General features: G+C 45.8%; 1 protein-coding gene across 4 annotated transcripts in view; it reads right to left on the bottom strand.

Annotated features, from left to right (window-relative positions):
• Window positions 1-20,052, bottom strand: part of LTBP1 (latent transforming growth factor beta binding protein 1) — a 1,019,134-nt gene that overhangs the window by 44,057 nt on the left and 955,025 nt on the right. For all 4 annotated transcript variants that reach the window (XM_069607908.1, XM_069607910.1, XM_069607907.1 and 1 more), the window contains one exon: window positions 15,509-15,679. In XM_069607908.1, coding sequence (XP_069464009.1) covers window positions 15,509-15,679 — 171 coding nt within the window. The remainder of the gene's footprint in view (window positions 1-15,508; window positions 15,680-20,052) is intronic.

Here is a 20,052-nt window from a genome sequence, read left to right as displayed (position 1 = left end):
ATAGGCCTATAGCCCTTTTGGACATTATGGGAAACATTTTCGCAACTCTTCTTCTAGCCAGATTTCACAGATGGGCAAGAATAGCTCCATGCCTTGACGAACTTCAAACAGGCTTTGTTAAAAACGCGAGCACAAGTATCAACATCATGATATTAAATATCATAAAGGAAAAAGTAAAGAATGGTGCACCAAAAGTTTTCATCGCATTTGTAGATTTGACACAGGCATTTGACAGAATTGGGCGTCATAAACTCTGGACAAAGCTACTAAAGTGGAATTGCCCGGGTGAAATTCTAGGACCTGTAATTGCCCTGCACACAGATACAAAGCTACGAGTTCGGCTCAACAAACAAGGCCTGATGTCAGAGCAATTTCCGTCAGAACGTGGCGTGAAGCAGGAGTGCCCACTCGCACCGGCCCTCTTTATAGCCTTTTTGGGAGACTATCAACACACTCAACTGGCAATAAGAGCTTTTCTGCCTAAAGTAGGAGACACTGCTATATCTAGACTTCTCTATGCGGACGATTTAATCCTCATAGATCAGACCCAAATTGGACTTCAACGCCAACTTAACAACTTGGCCAAATACATCGAAGACAACAATTTGGAAATAAACACCAACAAATCAAAAATTTTGATCATGGGAAAAAAGTGTTCATCTGCAAGGCACTGGTTTTTGAACAATAAGAAAATAGAGATTGTCTCTAGTATAAAATACTTAGGAATCATGTTCGACGCAACGCGCTCAGAAAAGGCTTGTAGATCGGAAATATGGGAAATTTTCGCTCTTACCAGCGATCCAGTTTTATAAACAAAAGGTGGTTCCATCAATAACCTACGCAATGGATGCAGCTTTAAACATCCAAGATACGATCTGACCGAAACTGGAAGGCTATCTGTGGAAAGCAGTTTTGGGCCTCACGAAATCAACATCAATCTCAGCTATCAGGCGCGAGCTCGGCCTCTTAGCAATAAAAGCTTCTGTTAAACAAAGCCACATAAGACTTCTGTGCAAAATCATCTCTCCAGACAACCTACCACTGTTCAAAGCAATCCGAAAGGAACTTACCCAAGGTAAATGCAAAGCGCTGAACAAATGGGAGCAAAAACTGCAAAAAACCCTGGCGGACTTAGCCTGTACATCTGAAGACTTAATCTACAATCCCGCCAAGATAAAAAGGAAAATAGCTCAGGAGGACTGGATCCAAACATGCGAGGCAGTGATGGCAAACAAATTGCTCACGCACTTACCACCGACTACAAACCAGCTTAACAGACCTTTAAACTACTGCATAACATTTCCACAAAAAAGGCTTCAGAAAAATGTCATGAGAATAAGGCTCAACCTCATGTTAACCCAAGAAATGAAAGCTATTCGGACAAAATCCACTTCCAAAACATGCAGACTATGCCCAGAGACGCAAGAGGTGGAAACTGTAAAGCATCTACTAGTGAACTGCTATAAAACGGCGTACCTGCGCGAGGCTTTTCTACTACCTCTAATGCCTGGCGCAACGCTTCGTGAGGAGGAGACATGGTGGTACCGTTTGGTCGCAGGTGAAAAGACGAAATGGTCCACGGCAGCGGTAAAGGTTTTGGAGGCAGCTCTTAAATTAGCAACAGAGAGTGCAACCTCTCTTGGTACTCCATAACAACGTCCCCTCCTACAATCTCTGTTCGGCTCTGCTGTCTTCCTTTCTCCTTTCCTCTTGAGAGACGATTCCTTGTAAAAGTCTAATTTTGTTTTGATTACAAACAAGTAAATAAAAAATAAAAAAATAAAAAAATAAGTCCAATTTGTTCAAATGACAGGCAAGACTACAACCCCCACAAGGCATTATTTTTTTAAATGAAAGCCCACTACTGGAAAATTGTGGTTTTGGTGATAAGCTGTCTATTCGAACACAGGAACTGTGCTTTTGTGAGCATTAACAAACCCAAATCTGCTATGCGTGCCCTCATTTTGGACATAAAAATAACGGATGAGGGCGATGAATACTCATAGGAATGTTTTACTTCTACAATAAAATGAGGTCACAGATGCCTCGTGCCAGCCAGCCCTGGCTTTCAAGGAACAGTGCTCTGCATGCTGGGAATTCTAGGCCTAAACTTAACGTGGCAAAAATTCAACTACGAGTCTTAGAATTGAAAGTGCTGGTGTCTGGAGAGTCGGGGATAGCTTCAGCTGTCACGCATGACGCAGCATCGCTTGACAGTCACTTATAGGAGGGTTACCAGTTGGCTCTGCGTCACATGGACACTATATGTACAGGTCGGACTGCCCTTTAACAAATTGTTGCAACTTGGTCCTTTAGTCCAATCTGTTCTATTGAAGTGAGCCAATACTATAAATCCCATAATGCATTTGGTTGTCAGGCGAAAGCACGGGTCAGAGAACATTTTGTTCCACGGCCATCAATCACATCATACAGTTGATTCTTTTTCTTGCATTGTTTACAAACAAAACATTGAAAATGTTTGGTACAAAAGACAGTGGGTAACAGAATTACTGCCTGCTTTTTGAGTCCGTCTGACTATAAGTGTGAAACTCCCGGGGAGGAACTACGTCCCGCGCTCCAACCCCCAATGAGCCATAGGGGGCTTATGAATGGGGAATAAAGTAAATGTATAATGTGCAGGAGTTCCCACAGTCACCAGTGGCCTGGATCAGTACATCTGTTGCTAGCATTCGCATTTAGAATAACTCTAAGCTTGTAAGGATGGCAAGAGACCCCTGGATTGGTATTAAAATATGTATTTCCATTTATTTGTATTACACGCCAGCTTGTTGCCTTAGTATGGGGATAGATAGTCTGATGGGGATAGATAGTCTGATGGGGATAGATCAGGGTTGTCCAACTCCAGGCCTCGAGGGCTGGAATCCTGATGAGTTTTCAGGATATCCCTTATTAATATTCATGAGGAAAAATCGTCATATATTTAGAATCATTGTATGCAAATTTACCTCATGAATACTAATGAGGCGTATCCTGAAAACCCAACATGGATCTGACCCTCGAGGTCTGGAGTTGGAAATCCCTGGGATGGATGGATGAAGATCCCTCCAGTGGACAATGAGCACACAAAGCGGTACTCTCCACTGGAGGTAGTGTTTGGGGTGAGCAGCATGCTTCAGTAAGTTGATTATGGCCACACGCCCCTTCATGTGGGGGCATGGGGTGGTCACACTGATGAGAGGAACTAAATCAAATGCTTCTTGAGATCATGTTTAAAGGAGAAGATCTGTGGATCTGTAACTTTCCAGATAAGAATCCCCTGAATTATTTTTTGTTTTGCCTACATTTATTTTTCCTGAAGGAGTGGGTCCAATAAGTACAGAAATACCGGCTCTAAGAATTCACTTTGTAGGGCATGAGTACAGAATACATGATTACAGCCTGATTGCATTCCAGACCTTTAGACATTCGGATAATGCATACACAGTAAAAAAAAAAAAGGATGCTCTTATGAGCTTGAGCTCAAAAAGAAGATCCCAATCAAAAATTGTAAAAACTAGTCAATAAGTACGCAAAGTCTATACAAGAAGAGGTCCATATGAATACAGTCAAATCTTTCCTTACTTTCCTTACTTAGAAACAGGAGGCGAAGACCAGAAAAAGAATTGCTCACCCCTCATTGAAGCGTGAGTAAAGACTATCCAGCGGATTCCTCTCTCTCTGTTCATTGAGTTAAGAGATGCAGCAAGGTGAGAAGGGTGGCAGAGTAAATACGGGTGATGGAATAGGGGGTTGGGAGTGGGAACTGACAGGTCAGAAACCAAGGGGAGAAAGGGGGCCAGAAACAAATGGATAAAGTAGTTTCAGGGGGTAAAAACAGAAGTAGGAGGAGGGAGAAAGAGGCACCCCTTCCAAGAAAAAACATTAAAAGGGGCCAACAAAACAAGTGTAATGCATGTGGTCACCCCTGTGCAATGGCAAAAATCAATCGGACCTCTGGGAAAACCATGGCAGACATTTTTGCATGGTTGGTAAAAATGGATTTGGGCAAGTTCCCTGCATTCAGGTTGGAACCCCATTTTTGTCTGGTTATTGATGATGTGATTCAGAATAGGACACATGTCAACAACCAGGAGACACAACAATAAACTGCCCCGACATACTGCCTCAACACGGTGCCTCGACATGTCTAGCGATCCAACGTTATGGTATGTCATGTTACATGGTTTTGTAAATTGTGCAAATACAACTAGGAGGCATTGTGGTGTGATGTGAGCAGGAAACAAATTTCAGCTTGGCCAAAAGCCAAGATTCTAATTGTTGGTGGATGGTAAGATGTTTTATTGTTGCACGTAGGATGGGAGGAAGTAACTCACAAGGCTATAGTCTGGAGATGTGCAAAGCACCAGGAATTCAATAGAGCAACCTTTGGACCAGCAAAGAGTACTTGTGCTTGGACCCTGTACCAGGGCATGCTCACTGATAATACTAAAGTTGATACACTATGTCTCTCCAAAATATTTAATGTTGCACTGATTAGCAGTGTCAAAGGTGTGGTTTCCGGCCTTTGTAAATATCATCCAAAATTCCTTAACACTAAAAACGGAGATCTCTGGCATCATGTGATGTATACAATATTCTTTAAACATGCAAGAATTCCTTCATCTCCTAAATACATCAGGCACATCTGTTCTATATAACATAGAATTCCATCTGTTCAACATAATTATATTTTCCAAGCCGGCCATAACCAATCAATCTTTTGGAGAAAGTGAAAAGAAAGACGTGACCCAAAACCTGTACGGTAAAAAGAATGCAAGAGGCATAAAGAACCACTGCACCACTTTGCAAGGGAAAACAAGGTTCATTATATGAAAAAGATCTCGGATGGTCCCGAAGATCCAAACAGACAAAGAGCTTGTCACACCCCAATAAGTTACAGGCTATATAGAGGAAAGCTGCATATTAGAATACATAGGTTACAATGTCATCCCACCACCCTCATTGGCCACCACAATATAAAACATGATAATACCCCCTATATTTCCTAGACCTTAGATAAGTTGTGGATGATTGGCCACACCTTATCTAAACCCATTCCTCTATCCACGTAGGCCACTACATCGGCACTATTGAATCCAGGTACATGATTGGCCGACTGGTACACCATTACACTAATAAATGAATACATTGTGACCGGCATGTGATGTGCACCCCTACAGCCCAGATACATTCGAAGTAAGACTGGCGAGGCCAACTTTGCTTTGATAAGACAATGTGCCTTCTCATTATATCAGTTGCCGCAGTGCACACAAGGTGCACCCCCGACCTTGTACTAAATTTACTGGCATCTCCTCTGCTCTTCCTATCCTAAATCACAGAATGTTCCAGACACGGCATCCCCCTTATCTCCTTCAAGTCCCAGTTGCCCAGCGATGACGTGACCAGAGCACTGCTCCTGAGTATGAATTTCAGGGATTTATTTGCTTTGGTTATGTGTCTACTTGTAGTTCAAATGGGGTATCCACTCCTTGGGCGAGGGCAGTAGTGCTCTAAAACTTCGCCTGGCCTATAGGCATCACAAAACCTTGTGCCCTGTTCTCATGAATTTGTCCTTCAAAGAGCTCATCCCTACTTGCCCTCCCCATTTTCCACCGCTTTCAGGCTCTGCAGCTGGATACAATTAGAGTTTATCAGTGCACTGCGGGTGCCTCTGACCTCGACTTCTCTCTTGGGGGAAGGAAAAGGGAACTGTCTTGGGACGGTGCTAAAAAGAGCCACTGCTCCACATCAGCGCCTTCTTTCTGTTAATTGTGTACTAGACCTTAAAATCCAATATATCAGCACTCCTGCAATGTAGACACGCTGTCCTTGCTCTTACCACAGTACCTTTCTGACTCCATCTACCACCTACCTGAGCTCTCAACTTTGAGTACTACTTCTAAACACAGGGCCTAAAACCATGCCATATCTATAACCTCTGCAACCGCAACATTAATATATTTGTTGCTCATTCTGTGTTGCTCTAGGAGGCATCTTTTAAGTGTCAAAAGTAACTACAAGTAAAATGTGCACCTTCTACTGTGCAGAACTCAACCTGCTCACACCGTGGTATGCACCAATAGGTTTTTCTCAGCCTGAACCTTTTTGCCTGGCTTGGACGCTGTAAGTGCATCCCAACAAAAGGAGAGTGCGTTCTATGTGTGAAGCAGCTGAGGCAGGGCAGGCCAGCGTGAATAATATTAGGCCACTCTAAAATGGACACACTTCAGTATCTGTGAATTATGTATGAGTGTGTCTGCCATCTGGCCCATGTTATTGAGTTACCTTCATCCAGTCTGGATTTTCTAGACAATGGAAATATCAATTCTTTGGAATGTACTTTTCCTTTCCCATTATATTTGTGGTTGTACAATTCCCGCCATGCAGACTGCAGCTGACAACAAAAGTAGAACTGTCTGAAAGGGACTGTTGTGAAATCTGGTGAGTTGCCCGCTATGCATGACCGACAGAATGGCTCAACCAGAGACGGCTGCGAGTCCGGATAACTCCAAGCCACCAAACAGCCAGTGCTTATTTAACAAATGAGTATGCATGGCATGTGCGTTCTCCTTCCTGACTGGTTGAACTCTCAGATTTTCAAGGTAAAACTCAGAGTTCCGCCATCTTGTCACACGTCATCTGGCTTCCCGCGCACTCGCAGTGCTTGTACAGTGACTCACCAGTTCCTCTGCTTACCATTTCCACTTTTATGGTAAATTTGATTAACAATCTCTTGCACAAAAGAGTACTTCCTGATTCTCTTACAGAGTCAGTGATCACTTTGCTGATTAACAAAATCAGCTCTTGATCCCCCTGTGTAAAATAATGATCCTCCAATCATGGGCCTCCCAAAGTTCTCGAACAGGTTGTGACCTCACAACTGCAGGATTACTTTGAAAGCCACAGTTAGTTTGATTCTTTTCAATCTGCCTTGATTGCATTTTAGGACAATATGCTGCCGAGTGCCGACAAGGGTTTATTGTCATGACTTGTAATGTTTAATCTCTCGGCAGGGCTCAATATCATGGATCACCAGAATATTCTGTCCCACTAGATCATCACAGCTATTATATCTGATCAAACCATGCTCTGGTTTAATTCTTCTTTGAATAGTGAGTTTGGGCCCTTTCCTTTCTGAACTTGACTCTGTTGGGTGTGGTATTCCTTCTACCTCCCATATTATACAATATTTACATTCACACTTTGCTGTCAACTATTGCCAAATATGATAAGGCATATCATTCCCCTGCTGATGGCGCCCAGGTGTATCTGAGGGTGAAAGGATTGAATGAGGGCTTTTCCAACGCTCTATGGTGGGCCGCAACTAAATCCAACCAAAACCACAGTGGTTCTTCCTGGGCCGAAAAATATATATTGATCGACAACGCAAAGTGGCCCTCTCTCACAATTCTGTACGGATCGGCAACAGTATTTTGTGGCATAAATAACCTATCATATCATATCATGCAGATCTGGACTGCACCGCTCAAAGTGTGGAGGTAGTCAAAACATCTTTCTTACAAACTAGGACAGCTATGCTTACCTTTCCTTTTGGTGAGGATTATGCGACCATTCTTGGAACTACGGGGAACTTAAAACTTTACTATGCAAATAATTTGTAGCAGGGATTCCTGCTGCAGTTCAGTAGGTGCAAAGTGCTGCTGTTCCCCTTGTTGTTGGTATGGCTAAAAGAGAGCCCATCTCTTCATTTTTTAGACAATCCCTTGTGAGGGCATAGAAGTAAGAGACGGACACAAGGGTGGTATGTTGACTGGCAAACACTTATATTAACAACAAAAATGCTGGGGAGTTGGAGGAAATCCTAACTAACCCTACCTCTGAGAGGGGCTTCACTGCCTCAACTGAACTAGCTAATGAATCTGTCAGTGTCAGAATGTCCAAAGTAAAGTTCGCCGTCCCGTATCCAATTCCTAATCTATCCCTCACCAGCTAATCTTAACAAAAGGTGAAAAGGGAAATATCTTGGCTGCTGTAGTAAAGCAAACAAAAGTTCCACTACACTCAAGGGGTTGATCGCTTTCCCCAGAGTCTTTCCAGCTTTAAAAGTTCCACAAGACTCAGGGGGCTGATTACCTTTCCCCAGAGTTTGTCCAGCCTTATCCAACTTTGTCGTCTAGGAGCAGACCCCACCTCCCAGGTACTGCGACAAGGTAAAATAGCCTGGTTTTCTGTCCCAAGCTGTGCTGTGATTCTTCTTTTTACTTGCTTTGGGTCCCAGGTCCTGTTCCCAGCATCCCTCCTTTTGTCCCACTTATTTATTTATTTATACATTTATAGAAGCGTGCAAAGCCCATCGCCATCTAGGCGCTAGCTACAGTGAAGAAAAAATACACATGAATACAACACGAAAATATACCATGAGACTAGTTAAACAGGTGGGCTCTGAGCTTTTTCCTGAACAAGAGGTAGGAGGGTTCAGCACAAAAGGGAATGGGGAGATTGTTCCAAAGGGTACCCGCGCATCCCAGGAAGCTGGATCCACCAGCTCTTTTGCAGTTAAATCTTTGTAAGATGAGGCAGCGGCTGTAAGAGGATCGTAGGGTTGTGGCAGGGTTGTGGCAGGAGTATGTCTGTTAAGTTTCTGATCAATGTACAAAGGCACATCATTTGATAGACATCAGTGGGTGATTGGAAGAATTTTTGATACTTTGCTGACGGGCAGCCAATGCACAGATCTTCTGGCTTTGGCGATGTGGTCGTGCTTTCTCAGGTCCAGTGCGGGCCAGAGAGCGTTGTTTTATATTACTTGAAGTTAGTTTAGGGTTTTTCTCAGTTGTGCCAACAAGAAGAGCGTTGCAAAAGTCAAGCTTAGAACCAATAAGAGCCTGCACGACAGTGAGTTGATTGTCAGAGGACAGGAATGGTTTTCTTGCATAGATGAGCGGAGACAATATGGTTAACTTGGCGTGACATGTTAAGTTTAACATCTAAGTTGACACCCAAGGTTTTTACCAATGACACAACAGGGATCTTGTGGCCATCGATGTTGAAGAAACTGAAGACATTGTCAAGTCTGGCAAGGCGGGCAAGAGATCCAATAAGAAGGAGCTCTGTTTTCTCGTCATTGAGACAGAGGCTATCCGAGGCCACCAAGGCTTGAATTGCCTCATAAATGGTATTCACTTTGAGGGAGTCCTGGGTGTGATATCCGGAGAGGGGGATGAGAATTTGGGTGTCATCAGCATCATTTGTGTAAGAGATGCTGAGGGAGTCAAGGTGATCAAATAAAGACTATCTGTAGACATTGTATGGTGGGGGAAACACAACACGGCAGCAGATTGGTGTAGGAGGGGCTAGGGCTTTGCCGGTGAAGACTCTGGAGGTTCTGTTGGCAAGGAAGGAGGAGACCCATTTGGTAGCTTCTGGGGAGAAGTGGGCAGAGGACGTGCGGTGGTGGTATAGGGTCATGTGGTCGACGAGATCAAAGATGGCAGAAAGGTCGAGGAGCAGAAAGAGAGAGACTTGGCCAGCATCGTTGGAGTCATTAACTTGTTTTTTTAAGTCAAGGAGGGCTGTTTCAGTTCCATGTCTAGGACGGAAGCCAGATTGCCAGGGGTTAGGAATATGATTGGTTTCCAGGAAGTCTTGAATTTGGAGACAGTCAACTCTGTCGATGATTTTCAGGAGGATGGAGATGGTGGTTATAGGCCGGCTGTTGGTAGGGATGGCTGGATCTAGCAAGGGTTTTTTGAGCAAGAGGGCAATCCAAGATTCTTTGAGGGAGGAAGGGACAGACCAGGAGGCAAAGGAGGAGTTGACGACATTGGTGATGAATGGAAGCAGTGGATTCCCTTCTCCAGAGTCATTTCAGCTCTCAAAGTTCCACTAGACTAAAGGGGTTGATTCTCTTTCGCCATAGTCTTTCCAGCTTTAGCCAATTCTATCTTCTATGAGCATACCCGCCGTCCAGGTACTGCGACAAGGTAAAATAGCCTGGTCCAAGCTATGCTGTTATTGTTCTTTTCAGTTGCTGTGGGTCCCAGACCCAGTTCCCAGTAACCCTCCTCTTAGCCCACTCTCCTGCCAAATGGGGTACACACTGTTCTTGAATTCCCAGTTCTGTCTCTCTATTTTCAGCTGTACCCACAACTTTGGTTTACTCTTCTGCCAAGGTCTGTTAATAGCACTTGTAGCTGCAAAGTGTGTGTACCCCTTTATGACCCCTTTATGACTGGCTGGGGTATGCTTGTCTGATATGGGTCCCACACCCCCTTCCCTTGGTTAGTGACAATGTTCTCTTGCTTTGATCTTTCTTCGGTCTACACCCTTGGTTTACTCTCCTGCCAAGCTCTATGAGCACCCCTTACATTTATAGGGTTTGTGTTCCCCATCATTACCTGTCAGGGTATGCCGTGCTGATTTGGGTCCCAGACCCCCTTCACTAGATCGCCTTATCTTTATTTCGCTTCATGCCTCATATGCTCCCTGGGTCTCCCCAACCTTCAGACTAGCCACCCCTGTTTCTGTAGGGTCTTGGCTGTCTCTCTCTGGTTGTTTGCGGGTCTCCTAGGGGCTTCAGAGGCTTCTATGAGGCAGCCGAACCTTCCCCGGTCCTCCATGTCTCTCTCCTGCAGTTTGCCCGCGATTTGGTGTCAGCTCAGTGGCTCTGGGCGCCGGCAGGCAAACTCCCTCCTCTCCAATCGGTCTCCCGCATTGCACATCCTCTGTGAGCCTGCTTTCCTCCTGAACACTGTCGGCCTCTCTTTGCTGTGGGTCAGCGCGGCCCTTGCCCAGCTCCGAGCTGAGAATGAAGACACCATCATGCTCTTCCCTCTCTTCCTTTGAATGACAGCTGACCAATCACGTTACTGGAATGGCGAGAGGGTATACCTTCGTTCTTGTCAATGATCCTCATTACTCGTGGCCTCTTCCTCGTCCCAGTGCTTTCTGTCTGAGATAACTTGCAAAAACACATGGGGACATTATGCATTGGGGAATTGAAGTTATTTATAGGGAACATGGGAGGGTTATAGGGATACTGTGTTCTCCCAAGATCACCATTACTATCAATGGGGTCCTCCCTCCCCATGAGATCCTCCTGCTGAGTACCACCCCAGGTGAAGTGTCGGGTAGTGCACTCACCTCCCTGGCCTCATGAAAAGGGGCTCCCCATCTAAAGCAGTGACGATACCTCGGGATTCGTCACACCCTGCATTGGATCCTGGTTAGCGGCAGAATCTCCTTTAAGAGGTTATACATGGTCTTTATATGGTCTTGCCCCAGAGCACCACAAAATGAGGATTGTGCCTTATAGTCCTACCTTATCTCTTTGCTCTGGCCTGTCTCTTCTTTTGACTGCCCCAAATCCAGATGTAAGTCCAGGGGGGTGTGGGAGGGGATTATGTAGACTATCAGAGCTGGCCCCATATTTGTGGAATGAGCTTCCACTTTCAATTTGAATTATTCTCCATATTATAGCCTTTCTAAAAAACTTTAAATTCTTTGTTTTGTTGATTCTTCTGATTCACTGGATTGCCTGTTCTTTATTTATTTTACCTGCAGTGCAGTTTTTCCTGCTTGGTTTGCCTAAAATGTTATTTTTATCAGCTCCACCTGGCCACTCATCGTCCTTCTCCTCCCCCTAAACTGTTCTTTCTTCATGCAGTGTTTGCAGCTGCATCGCTCCCACCTTGTCTGATGCGCCGCTCATCACTTCTGCTATTAGTATCCGGGGGCTTCTCTTTACCTAATGCTGTCCTTACCCACCAATGCCTATGAAGCAATTGTCACAGATCTTTACTGGCCAATAATGGCTGGGCAGTGTAGCCTGATGCTGCGTTGACTGAGTGCAGGGTCATTTCTTCTGACTCATGAGACGAAGAAGCAGCAACCAGCGAGTTGCTAGTCTGTCTGGGGTCTAAAGGTTCACAGCTCCGGCCTCTGCCACAATCATCCTTGGCACCGTAGGTCAGTGCCGCGGTGGTTGCCGTGGGCAGAGAGCCGTATCGTGGCTTCCCTGGACTGGGTGAGTGTGTATCTCCTTGCCTCCGGGTGTGTAGTCCTCCCCTCCCCAGCTACTTACCGAGTCTGTGCTTTGACTTTGCTGGTATTTGAGGTTGGGGACCCTAGTTGGGTTGGCTGGTGTCAACGCCTGGGACTTGCATTGCCTCATGGGGGTTGCCCTCGCTGGCCTCTTGGAGGACCTTTTGGTGGTTACGCACTCAACGCTGTATAGTGGAGTGCCGAGTGGGTGTTGGGTAGTTGTTTGTTGTCTGGAGGCAAGCGTTTCTTTTTCTTGAACGTTGCATTATCCCCTCTCTGGCCTTACACCTAATCCTTTATTCCTACCATCATGCCAGTTAAGAGGCAGCAAGAAATGCAAATCGTGTACAGTAGGGGCAAGGACATATACCTCCCTTCTGAAACTTCTACTGCCCATATTTTTGGACTGGGATCCGTGGATAATCAGCCTGCTTTTTCGGTTATGGATGATCTACATATACAGTCATCACCCCGGGCTCCACACAGGAGTGGAAGTCATTTTTCTGAAGTCTTAGCCCTTAGCACCAAAAGGACACAGAATTTACAGAAGGGACACCTTCTGCTCACGGATATTTTGCTTGGAAATAAACTTTCTATGCGCAATGACGGCTCCGCTGGTTCTCCTTTGAGTATGCCCATACAATCCCAGTCTAAGGCCCCTAAGCTATATAATGTTCACGGAGGGGCAAATGGGGTGCCGTTAGAAGATGTGGTTTCTAACAAGGTCTCTGATAATACAGAAAGCCATGTATGGAAGAGCTTTCAGGCTCAGTTAGACCAGCAAATGGAAACAGAGGAGCAGTCTGAAGAGGCTACCGCGATAAGCATCAAGAGGGGATTGGATGACCCCAGAACTCCACACCACTGGTTGCGCTTTAAGGATCTTATGTTGCGGGACCTCATGACATGCTCCAATTTTGAAGAGTTCCAGTCCTGGGCGGGCTCTGTTGGTTCGAAGATGCCTTGGTTACTTCTATCATCTCAACAGAAGCCTACCCATACGGAGCTAACAGGAGTGGGCAAGGCATCTCAAACATCTGGCTTTCAAAATGTGGTCCATTCGGGCTGTTAAACTGATCCCTTTGAGCCTCCTTATACAGACCCCTGTCTAGGGAGCACAGTTCTTTTGGAGTGTATCCTGCCTCCTGTGTCAATCTGCATAAAGCCAGCGTCAACTTCGGCCCCCTCAGGTTCAAGTGATATTCGTAAAAAGAAAATCGTCTAAGGCCAGAATCGTGGATCTCAAAATGAGGCGCTTTGCCCTAGAGTCAAGAAACTTCATATTAACTAATGTGGACAAGCCTAGCCAGAAGGAGTCAAGGGAGTCACTTAAAAATAAAATCTTAGCGTGGCTTAATCACAAAGTGGGCCCTGGGTGTATTAGACAGCAGGACTTGAAAGTCCTCTGCAGACTTCAGATCTGTAATTGGTGTACTGAAGACAATACTGACTGCATTCTTATTGGACGTGGGTCCAGCAGTTTGCCTGCATTTATAAATAGACTTACAAGCCTTCAAGGCATGTGTCCTCCCACAAAAATAAGAATTGTTATGAATTAAGTCTTTCTTCGTATGCATTTGTCTATGCTCCCAGGTTGTTTCTGGTGTTGTAACTAGCTAATTTCGATCCGGGATTGTTAGTCAGCTGAGGTTAGACTGTTTGACTGTTTTGTTTGTCAATTATATGTTGTATGTTATGCGCCCTGATGCCTGCGGGCTTTCAGCGCTTTATAAATAAAAACAAAAAAAAGAATAAGGAACATGGTTATGGCCCTCGCGCACTGAATCCTGGGCTGTTAGTGACCAATACAAACCCTGAACCTGAGGGTTTATTGCGCTTTGATTGTGTGCACCGACTTGTTGTATCCGGGGGGTAAGGCCCAGTGTCTGGGTTTGTTTGCTGTATGCAAATATTTGTTTCATGTGTAGTTTGGCTGGCCCATATAGTACTTGGGAGGTTGGCGGGAGGAGAGCAGGGGTGGTTAGTACATTGGCTATCCTCAAAGAGGTGGGCAGTGGGGGAGGAGGACCTGGGAGGGCCAGGAGGTGGAGGGGATGAGACGGCAAAGAAAGTAATATGGAGGCAAGGGCCATTGACCCACGAGCAGAAGGGTAGGCTCCACTCACCAGCGGACTTGCACAGCCGATGCACAGAGACCAAAAGGAAACCCTAGAACTAGAAAAGCAGTCCTGCTGTGTCAAGGAATTGGCTGCTCCTCCCAGAGTGACAGTCAGAGACATTAACTGTATATGACTCAATCTTCAATAGCAATACGGGCTATATAATATATGATTTCGCCTCCAGCCTTCGCTCAGTGCCAAAAGACATGGAATCAACATTAACCTTTTCAGTTTTCAGAGCAGGACCTTAGCCTCAAATATTTGCAGGTAACTTCTGAACCCCATCACAAACTTGAATGCCCAAGAGTTCTATGTGTTAACATCCATCACTCAGTAACCACTGCCCCGCAAAACACGAGCACAAGGCGGCATGGTTTTCCCATCACCCTATTTCCCCTCTTACTACCCAACAGAGCACGTAGCCCCTAGTATGCTGCCTGCTGGGAGGTGGAGCATGTTCTAGAGCCATGCATGAAATGAAAGCCCGCCAAGCACTGCTGCTCGAAACTTTTTCAGTGAAACTGCTGAAAAGGTTCGATGATTTGCGAATCCGTGAAGAATACGAAACTCAGGGGATTTGAAGTTTGCTCGAACTCATCTGAGTAGGACCACACCGGAAAATGAATCCTTTTCTCTTTGGTCACCAGTGGGAAAATGCTGCCTATGATCTGACTGGCCAATCAAAAGCAACAGCACTCCAAAGACTCTATGCACGAGTGCGGCTAATTCCTAGGAGTCTATCCATCTGTTAACAGAACAGCCTTTATTTCCCTCTTCCATGTCCAATATCTCTCTACACATATATTTGAATGTGAACAAGCAACCGGTTGTTGCGAAAGGCGCCATTTATGTGGCTTCTATGTCCCTGCTGAGGGGTCCATGAATAAAGGAGTCAGTTGTGCCACGAGAACTCTCTCTATGCCAATTTGTGCCATGTGGTGGTGGAGGAGTGCGTACGATTGTTCTTTTCCCATAGATATATATATATACTAACTGGCAAGGGCAATGCCTGGCCCAGGAAAGCCCCAGCCGCCGGGGTTTTATAGCTACATTATATGGCCTACTTGTTATATTGTTATATAAATCATCGATTATAAAGTTTCATGTTATGATGTGGGTTCTTCTTGATAGGAATGCAAGGATTTCTTTAATGTAACAGACAGAAATGTAGGTCACTAATGACACCATTCTTCCAAAGCAATGGATACTATAATATTTGTGAGACTAATGATGGGAGATTAATAACTACATATGTTAAAATAAAGACGGTTAGGTTTCAGTTATTAGTTCACAGAGGATTAAACTCTAGAAATTGAGCGAACATAGAGTGCCCCCGTCCCCCCGCCCCCCACATCATCGGCCAATGGGGCCCGGCTTCACCGTACCTGAGTTTTCCATGGGGCACAGCGCACACTGCATCCCCCAGGCCTCGCCGTACAGGCAGCAGCACTCCGAGTAGCTCGTCTGTTTCCCAAACAGGGGCTGGCTGCAATGGAAGTCATCACTCAGGTGTTGCCAGCAGAGGTCCTGGTAGACTTCGGGTTCCTCTGTTTGCTCTAAGAGGGGGTATATGACACAGCGACTCAGTTTCCATTAGGAATGAACAACGACAGCAACACAAATAAGCTACTATATTATTGTATGCATTCTGGCAGGATCCACAGAGTTCCCCAGATCCAGGGCACAGTTTTCTTACCATATTTAGACATTCCATATGTAAACAGGTCAAAAGGGGTCCCTTTAAAGAATGATCTTGTGTGAATCAGAACTTAACTGGTCAAAATGGTATCATGATCTGTCCAGCTGCCTGTCCTTGTGAAACAGATCACTGGAACGGAAGAATATGGCCCTCATTATAAGATTGCCGGTAATTCCGGCGGGATACCGGCAAACTGGCCTACCGTTTCCGCCACCTGATATTCGGAATTTACGGGATATTACAGGTGGCGGACAGGGCAGTAAATCCCCATTGCATAGAGTCCCAAAGGACTCCGTGGAGGGCATTGCTGGTATTACCGGCTGTTTCATGCTGGTGGGGGGCGGGGGTGATTTACTACCAGCTCTTGGCTGGTGGCAAATCAGTGACCCTCACCGGCAAGCTTGTAGTTTTGCAGTGTGGTAAAAGTGCCGGTCACGGAATTACTAGCACTTTTCCCACACCACAAAACTACAAGGAGGCCCTGTATATTATGATATGATATCTGATTTGATGTATAATATAATTTACGAATCTTGCCTCCCACCTGCCTGTCCTTGCCTGCATACTCTCTGGCAACATGCTCTTGGTCACTGCTTCACGAGCCATGAGTCATACTTTTCCCAGGGAAAATGTGCACATCAACAGCTGCGTGGGCTTTCATTCTGGTGCAAGATCCCCTAATTAAGGGTCATACTGATCTGAACAGTGGACCGATTTGATAGGGAATCTATCTTATCTGCCCCCCAAGTTACACGTTCACAAACCATCCAGAGCGCACTCTGCATCCTAAGCTGCTGTTTGCAGTCTTCTTTTTAGATGGTGAGTTTCTAAGTCAATGCCTGCAAAGACACCATTTTTCTAAAGGAGATACACACCAAGCATGGACACATACTACCCATCGACTGCATGTTGCCATGCATTGCACACTAGGCCTTCGATAGACGGGGTCCTCCATTTCCATTGGCTATGGTGATGCGCTATGGTCCTAAATGCGCACTCCCAAAGATCTACCACCCCTTGGCCCTACAAGACGAGTGCAAAACTAGACGGCCGAGTTTACTTCATGCAGGCAGCCAACATTGCAATCTGCTGACTCAGTGTTGTTCTAGATCACGTAGGACACCAAATGGTCCTATAATGTGGCTGGTGACTGTTCAGTACATTCTTATTATCTTCAGGAACATGTCATCTGCCAATGGGTACCCTATTTGTCAGTTCCATGTGGCGCAACAATGGGCCTTATTCCGAGTCCAGTGGTAACACTGCCGGTGCTACTGGTGGGTTGAAGCCGTACTTGGAATGATTTACCGGTACCTGACCTCCTGGTGCCACCGGATCATTCTGAGTCCGGCGGCCGGGAAGTCCGGCAACAGTATATTTGTTAATCCCCATTAACTCTATGGGAGTGGGGACACGGGAGCACTGGCACCGTTGCCGGTGCTCCCGTGAAAAGTCTGCCTACCGTGACCGCTGCGCCCGGCAGGGTCAGACCTGTCGGGCACAGCGGCCCCGGCAGGCAGACTTGTAGTTTGTCAGTCTGGAAACAAGAGTGCCCTTGAGTTTACCGGCACCCTTGTTTCTGAACCGGCAAACTTATACTGAGGCCCAATGTTTCCACAACAACAATTCTATATAACTGTGATATGGGCTACGGCCCATTAACAACTTCTGGTAACTGGGTGCACTTTAATATACGAGAAGTGAGCGTTCTTAATGGAAAACATGTAAGGCTACGTAAGCAAATATTTTTAATCATGGCTTTATGCCCACATTATTTTATATAAACAAAAATCATTTAAAAGAAAACATACTACAATTATGTATCCCTCAATAAATCTGCACAATGATATCTCCAACCAAATATTAGGTAGGAACTGTCAAAGTGTGCCAACTACAAATCATACCAAATTATGAAGGGCAAGGCTAGACTAAATACATACAAATATTTACATATTTGATGCCAGCAGTGTTTCCATTCGCCGGTTACTAGTTTTGACTATTTTGTATTTCTTTATACGCAACCTCTTCATGACCTAATATTTTGGGTCACTTTTATTTGTTAGAAACACCACCTGGAATGGGTAGTTGGGGACAATCATTCATATAATCTCGGGAGGATAGCTCAGTGGAAACGTGCTCGCCTTGGAAGCAAGACTACAGGGAGAAACACAAGTTCGATCCAGGGGTCCGCGCTTAGAAACCTCTGGGTATTAAGCACGTTATAAATATACAATTACAATCTCTTTCTTAGTTGTATCTTTGTGGGATGTCATAGTTGTACCCCACAAACATAAAGGGAGAAGGCATCCTATTGAAGTACTAGGAGTAGTAGTATGGTGACAACTAGAAGAGCCTGCTTCTGTATGCATTCATAATTATTCCTGCAGTCATTGCAGCTCTGTCTAGCTTTGATGGACTAGACACAAAATCAACTAGCGAAAAAGGTGGCCACTATCTAGGTCACATGTGTGTAGCAATTGCCCTGCGCCCATATGCATCCCATTGCACGCTTTGAGGTCCACCAAACGCTGATCGCTGTTATAGTCAAACGTTGGCTGATTCTGGTGCTCGAAAAGGATAAGAAGTGAAGTCTTCATTATGGAAGACTCAGGCCTGTTTGAACGCGTGCACGCACGCTGTCTACTGGCTCAGAGCAAGCAGTAGGCATCTGTATATCTTACTAGACATGGTGTGCATGTGCGGGGCCATTAGCGCACTGGCAGTGTGGAGTTATGGAAGTCAGGCGTGCGTAAATTGCCCCTCTGCCTGCTGCCCATCACTGTCACCCCAGGTAATCCAAGCGGTCGGCCTTAGGCTCTATCTTCTGATTCTGCAGGTGGCCGCCACCCATGCCTGCTTGAGTCCTGAATTCTGGGTCGCTCCCCAATTCTTCCATTCAGAGCTGTGGTGGAATATATTGTGGATTCAAGCTATCATGAACATGTACTTTACAGTGGCCCTGCTTGCATATATTGTGTGCACCATCATTAAAGGGTTTTATAGTGGAGGATACATGGGGGGGAGTTGGGTTACAGATCCATGCTAGCTTACATTGTGTACACAAGCCATCATGAACATGAGGTGTACTGTGGTTGTACTAGCATATATTGTGGGCACCACCAGGAAAATGCTTTATTGGGCAATGCTGGCATATATTTGGGCACAGGCATCATGCAAATGGTTTCAAAGGGCAATGCTGGCATATATTGTAGACATAAGCCATCACAATCATGTGATTTGGAGTTGCACAAGACAGGGAGTGCTCTGACATGCATACCAGCTACAATAGTACGAATAACTCCTGAACGCAAAGAACACCCAGTTCTTCAGTTTCCAATCATTATCACGGAGAGTAAAGCTGGAGACATTCTAAAACTGAGCAGAGGCACCCTCGTGACCCGGAAGTTATTGCACTCAAAGTGACCAGTCACTAAATTCAGTCCGAACAGTACAGTGAAGAAATCGCAAGAGAAAAGAGTGCCAAGAGAAAAGGGAAAGTCTAAAAGTAATCGGAAATACAGTCACCACCTGCGGCATGCCAATCTCCCAGCAGCGGAGTGCCACCGTGATTGGTGGGGTCACTGCTAAGCACACGCTCCATCCACCTACACTCTTCTTGAACGAGCTGGCATCAGCCATAAACGCTGGACTGCTCCCCAACACATGACAGCTAGATTTAAAACTCTGCACTGCATAGTGAAGTCACACCACATTTCTGGCCAATGTATCTAAAGGAAGGCTTTACAGGAGAATGAGGTCATAACAGGACGGTTTCCATCTGTTTCTAAGAGCACGTGGAGCCCAGCAGGAGGAGGAGGAGGAACCCTGCCTGCGTGTGCATCCAGCCTGCACAGCTCTCCCGAAGTCCCTCAGGAACCTCAGTGGCCTTTTAGAACGCGCTGCATTTGATACCTTGCTTTAAAGCAGCCTGTTCAGACCCTAATTGGAATCGCCGGGCTACATTGAGAAGGTCAGGACGGCTCCCTCCTGCTCTCATCGGCCAGCAGGCGCAGTGCGTGTTCCAGACGGCTTGCAGTTGGGGCTGCATTGAGTGTTTCAGACGCTTGCAACACCTGCCAGCACCCTCAACTCTTGCAGCCTTTCAAGCAGGCTGGAAATGCCCCATTTGGCCCCGCCCCCTTGTGACTGACAGCTGTTGTGGGGGCTGCTCCGGATCACCGGCCAGCCCCCATTCTCATGTCGGGGTCACCCGACGGGACTCGCTGGTGC

The sequence above is a fragment of the Ambystoma mexicanum genome, chromosome 4q (assembly GCF_040938575.1).
Source record: "Ambystoma mexicanum isolate Mex_15411 chromosome 4q, UKY_AmexF1_1, whole genome shotgun sequence".
Classification (NCBI taxonomy): Eukaryota; Metazoa; Chordata; class Amphibia; order Caudata; family Ambystomatidae; genus Ambystoma; species Ambystoma mexicanum.
The sequence above is the reverse complement of the archived record's forward strand: the minus strand, read 5'-3'. Positions and strand labels throughout refer to the sequence as shown.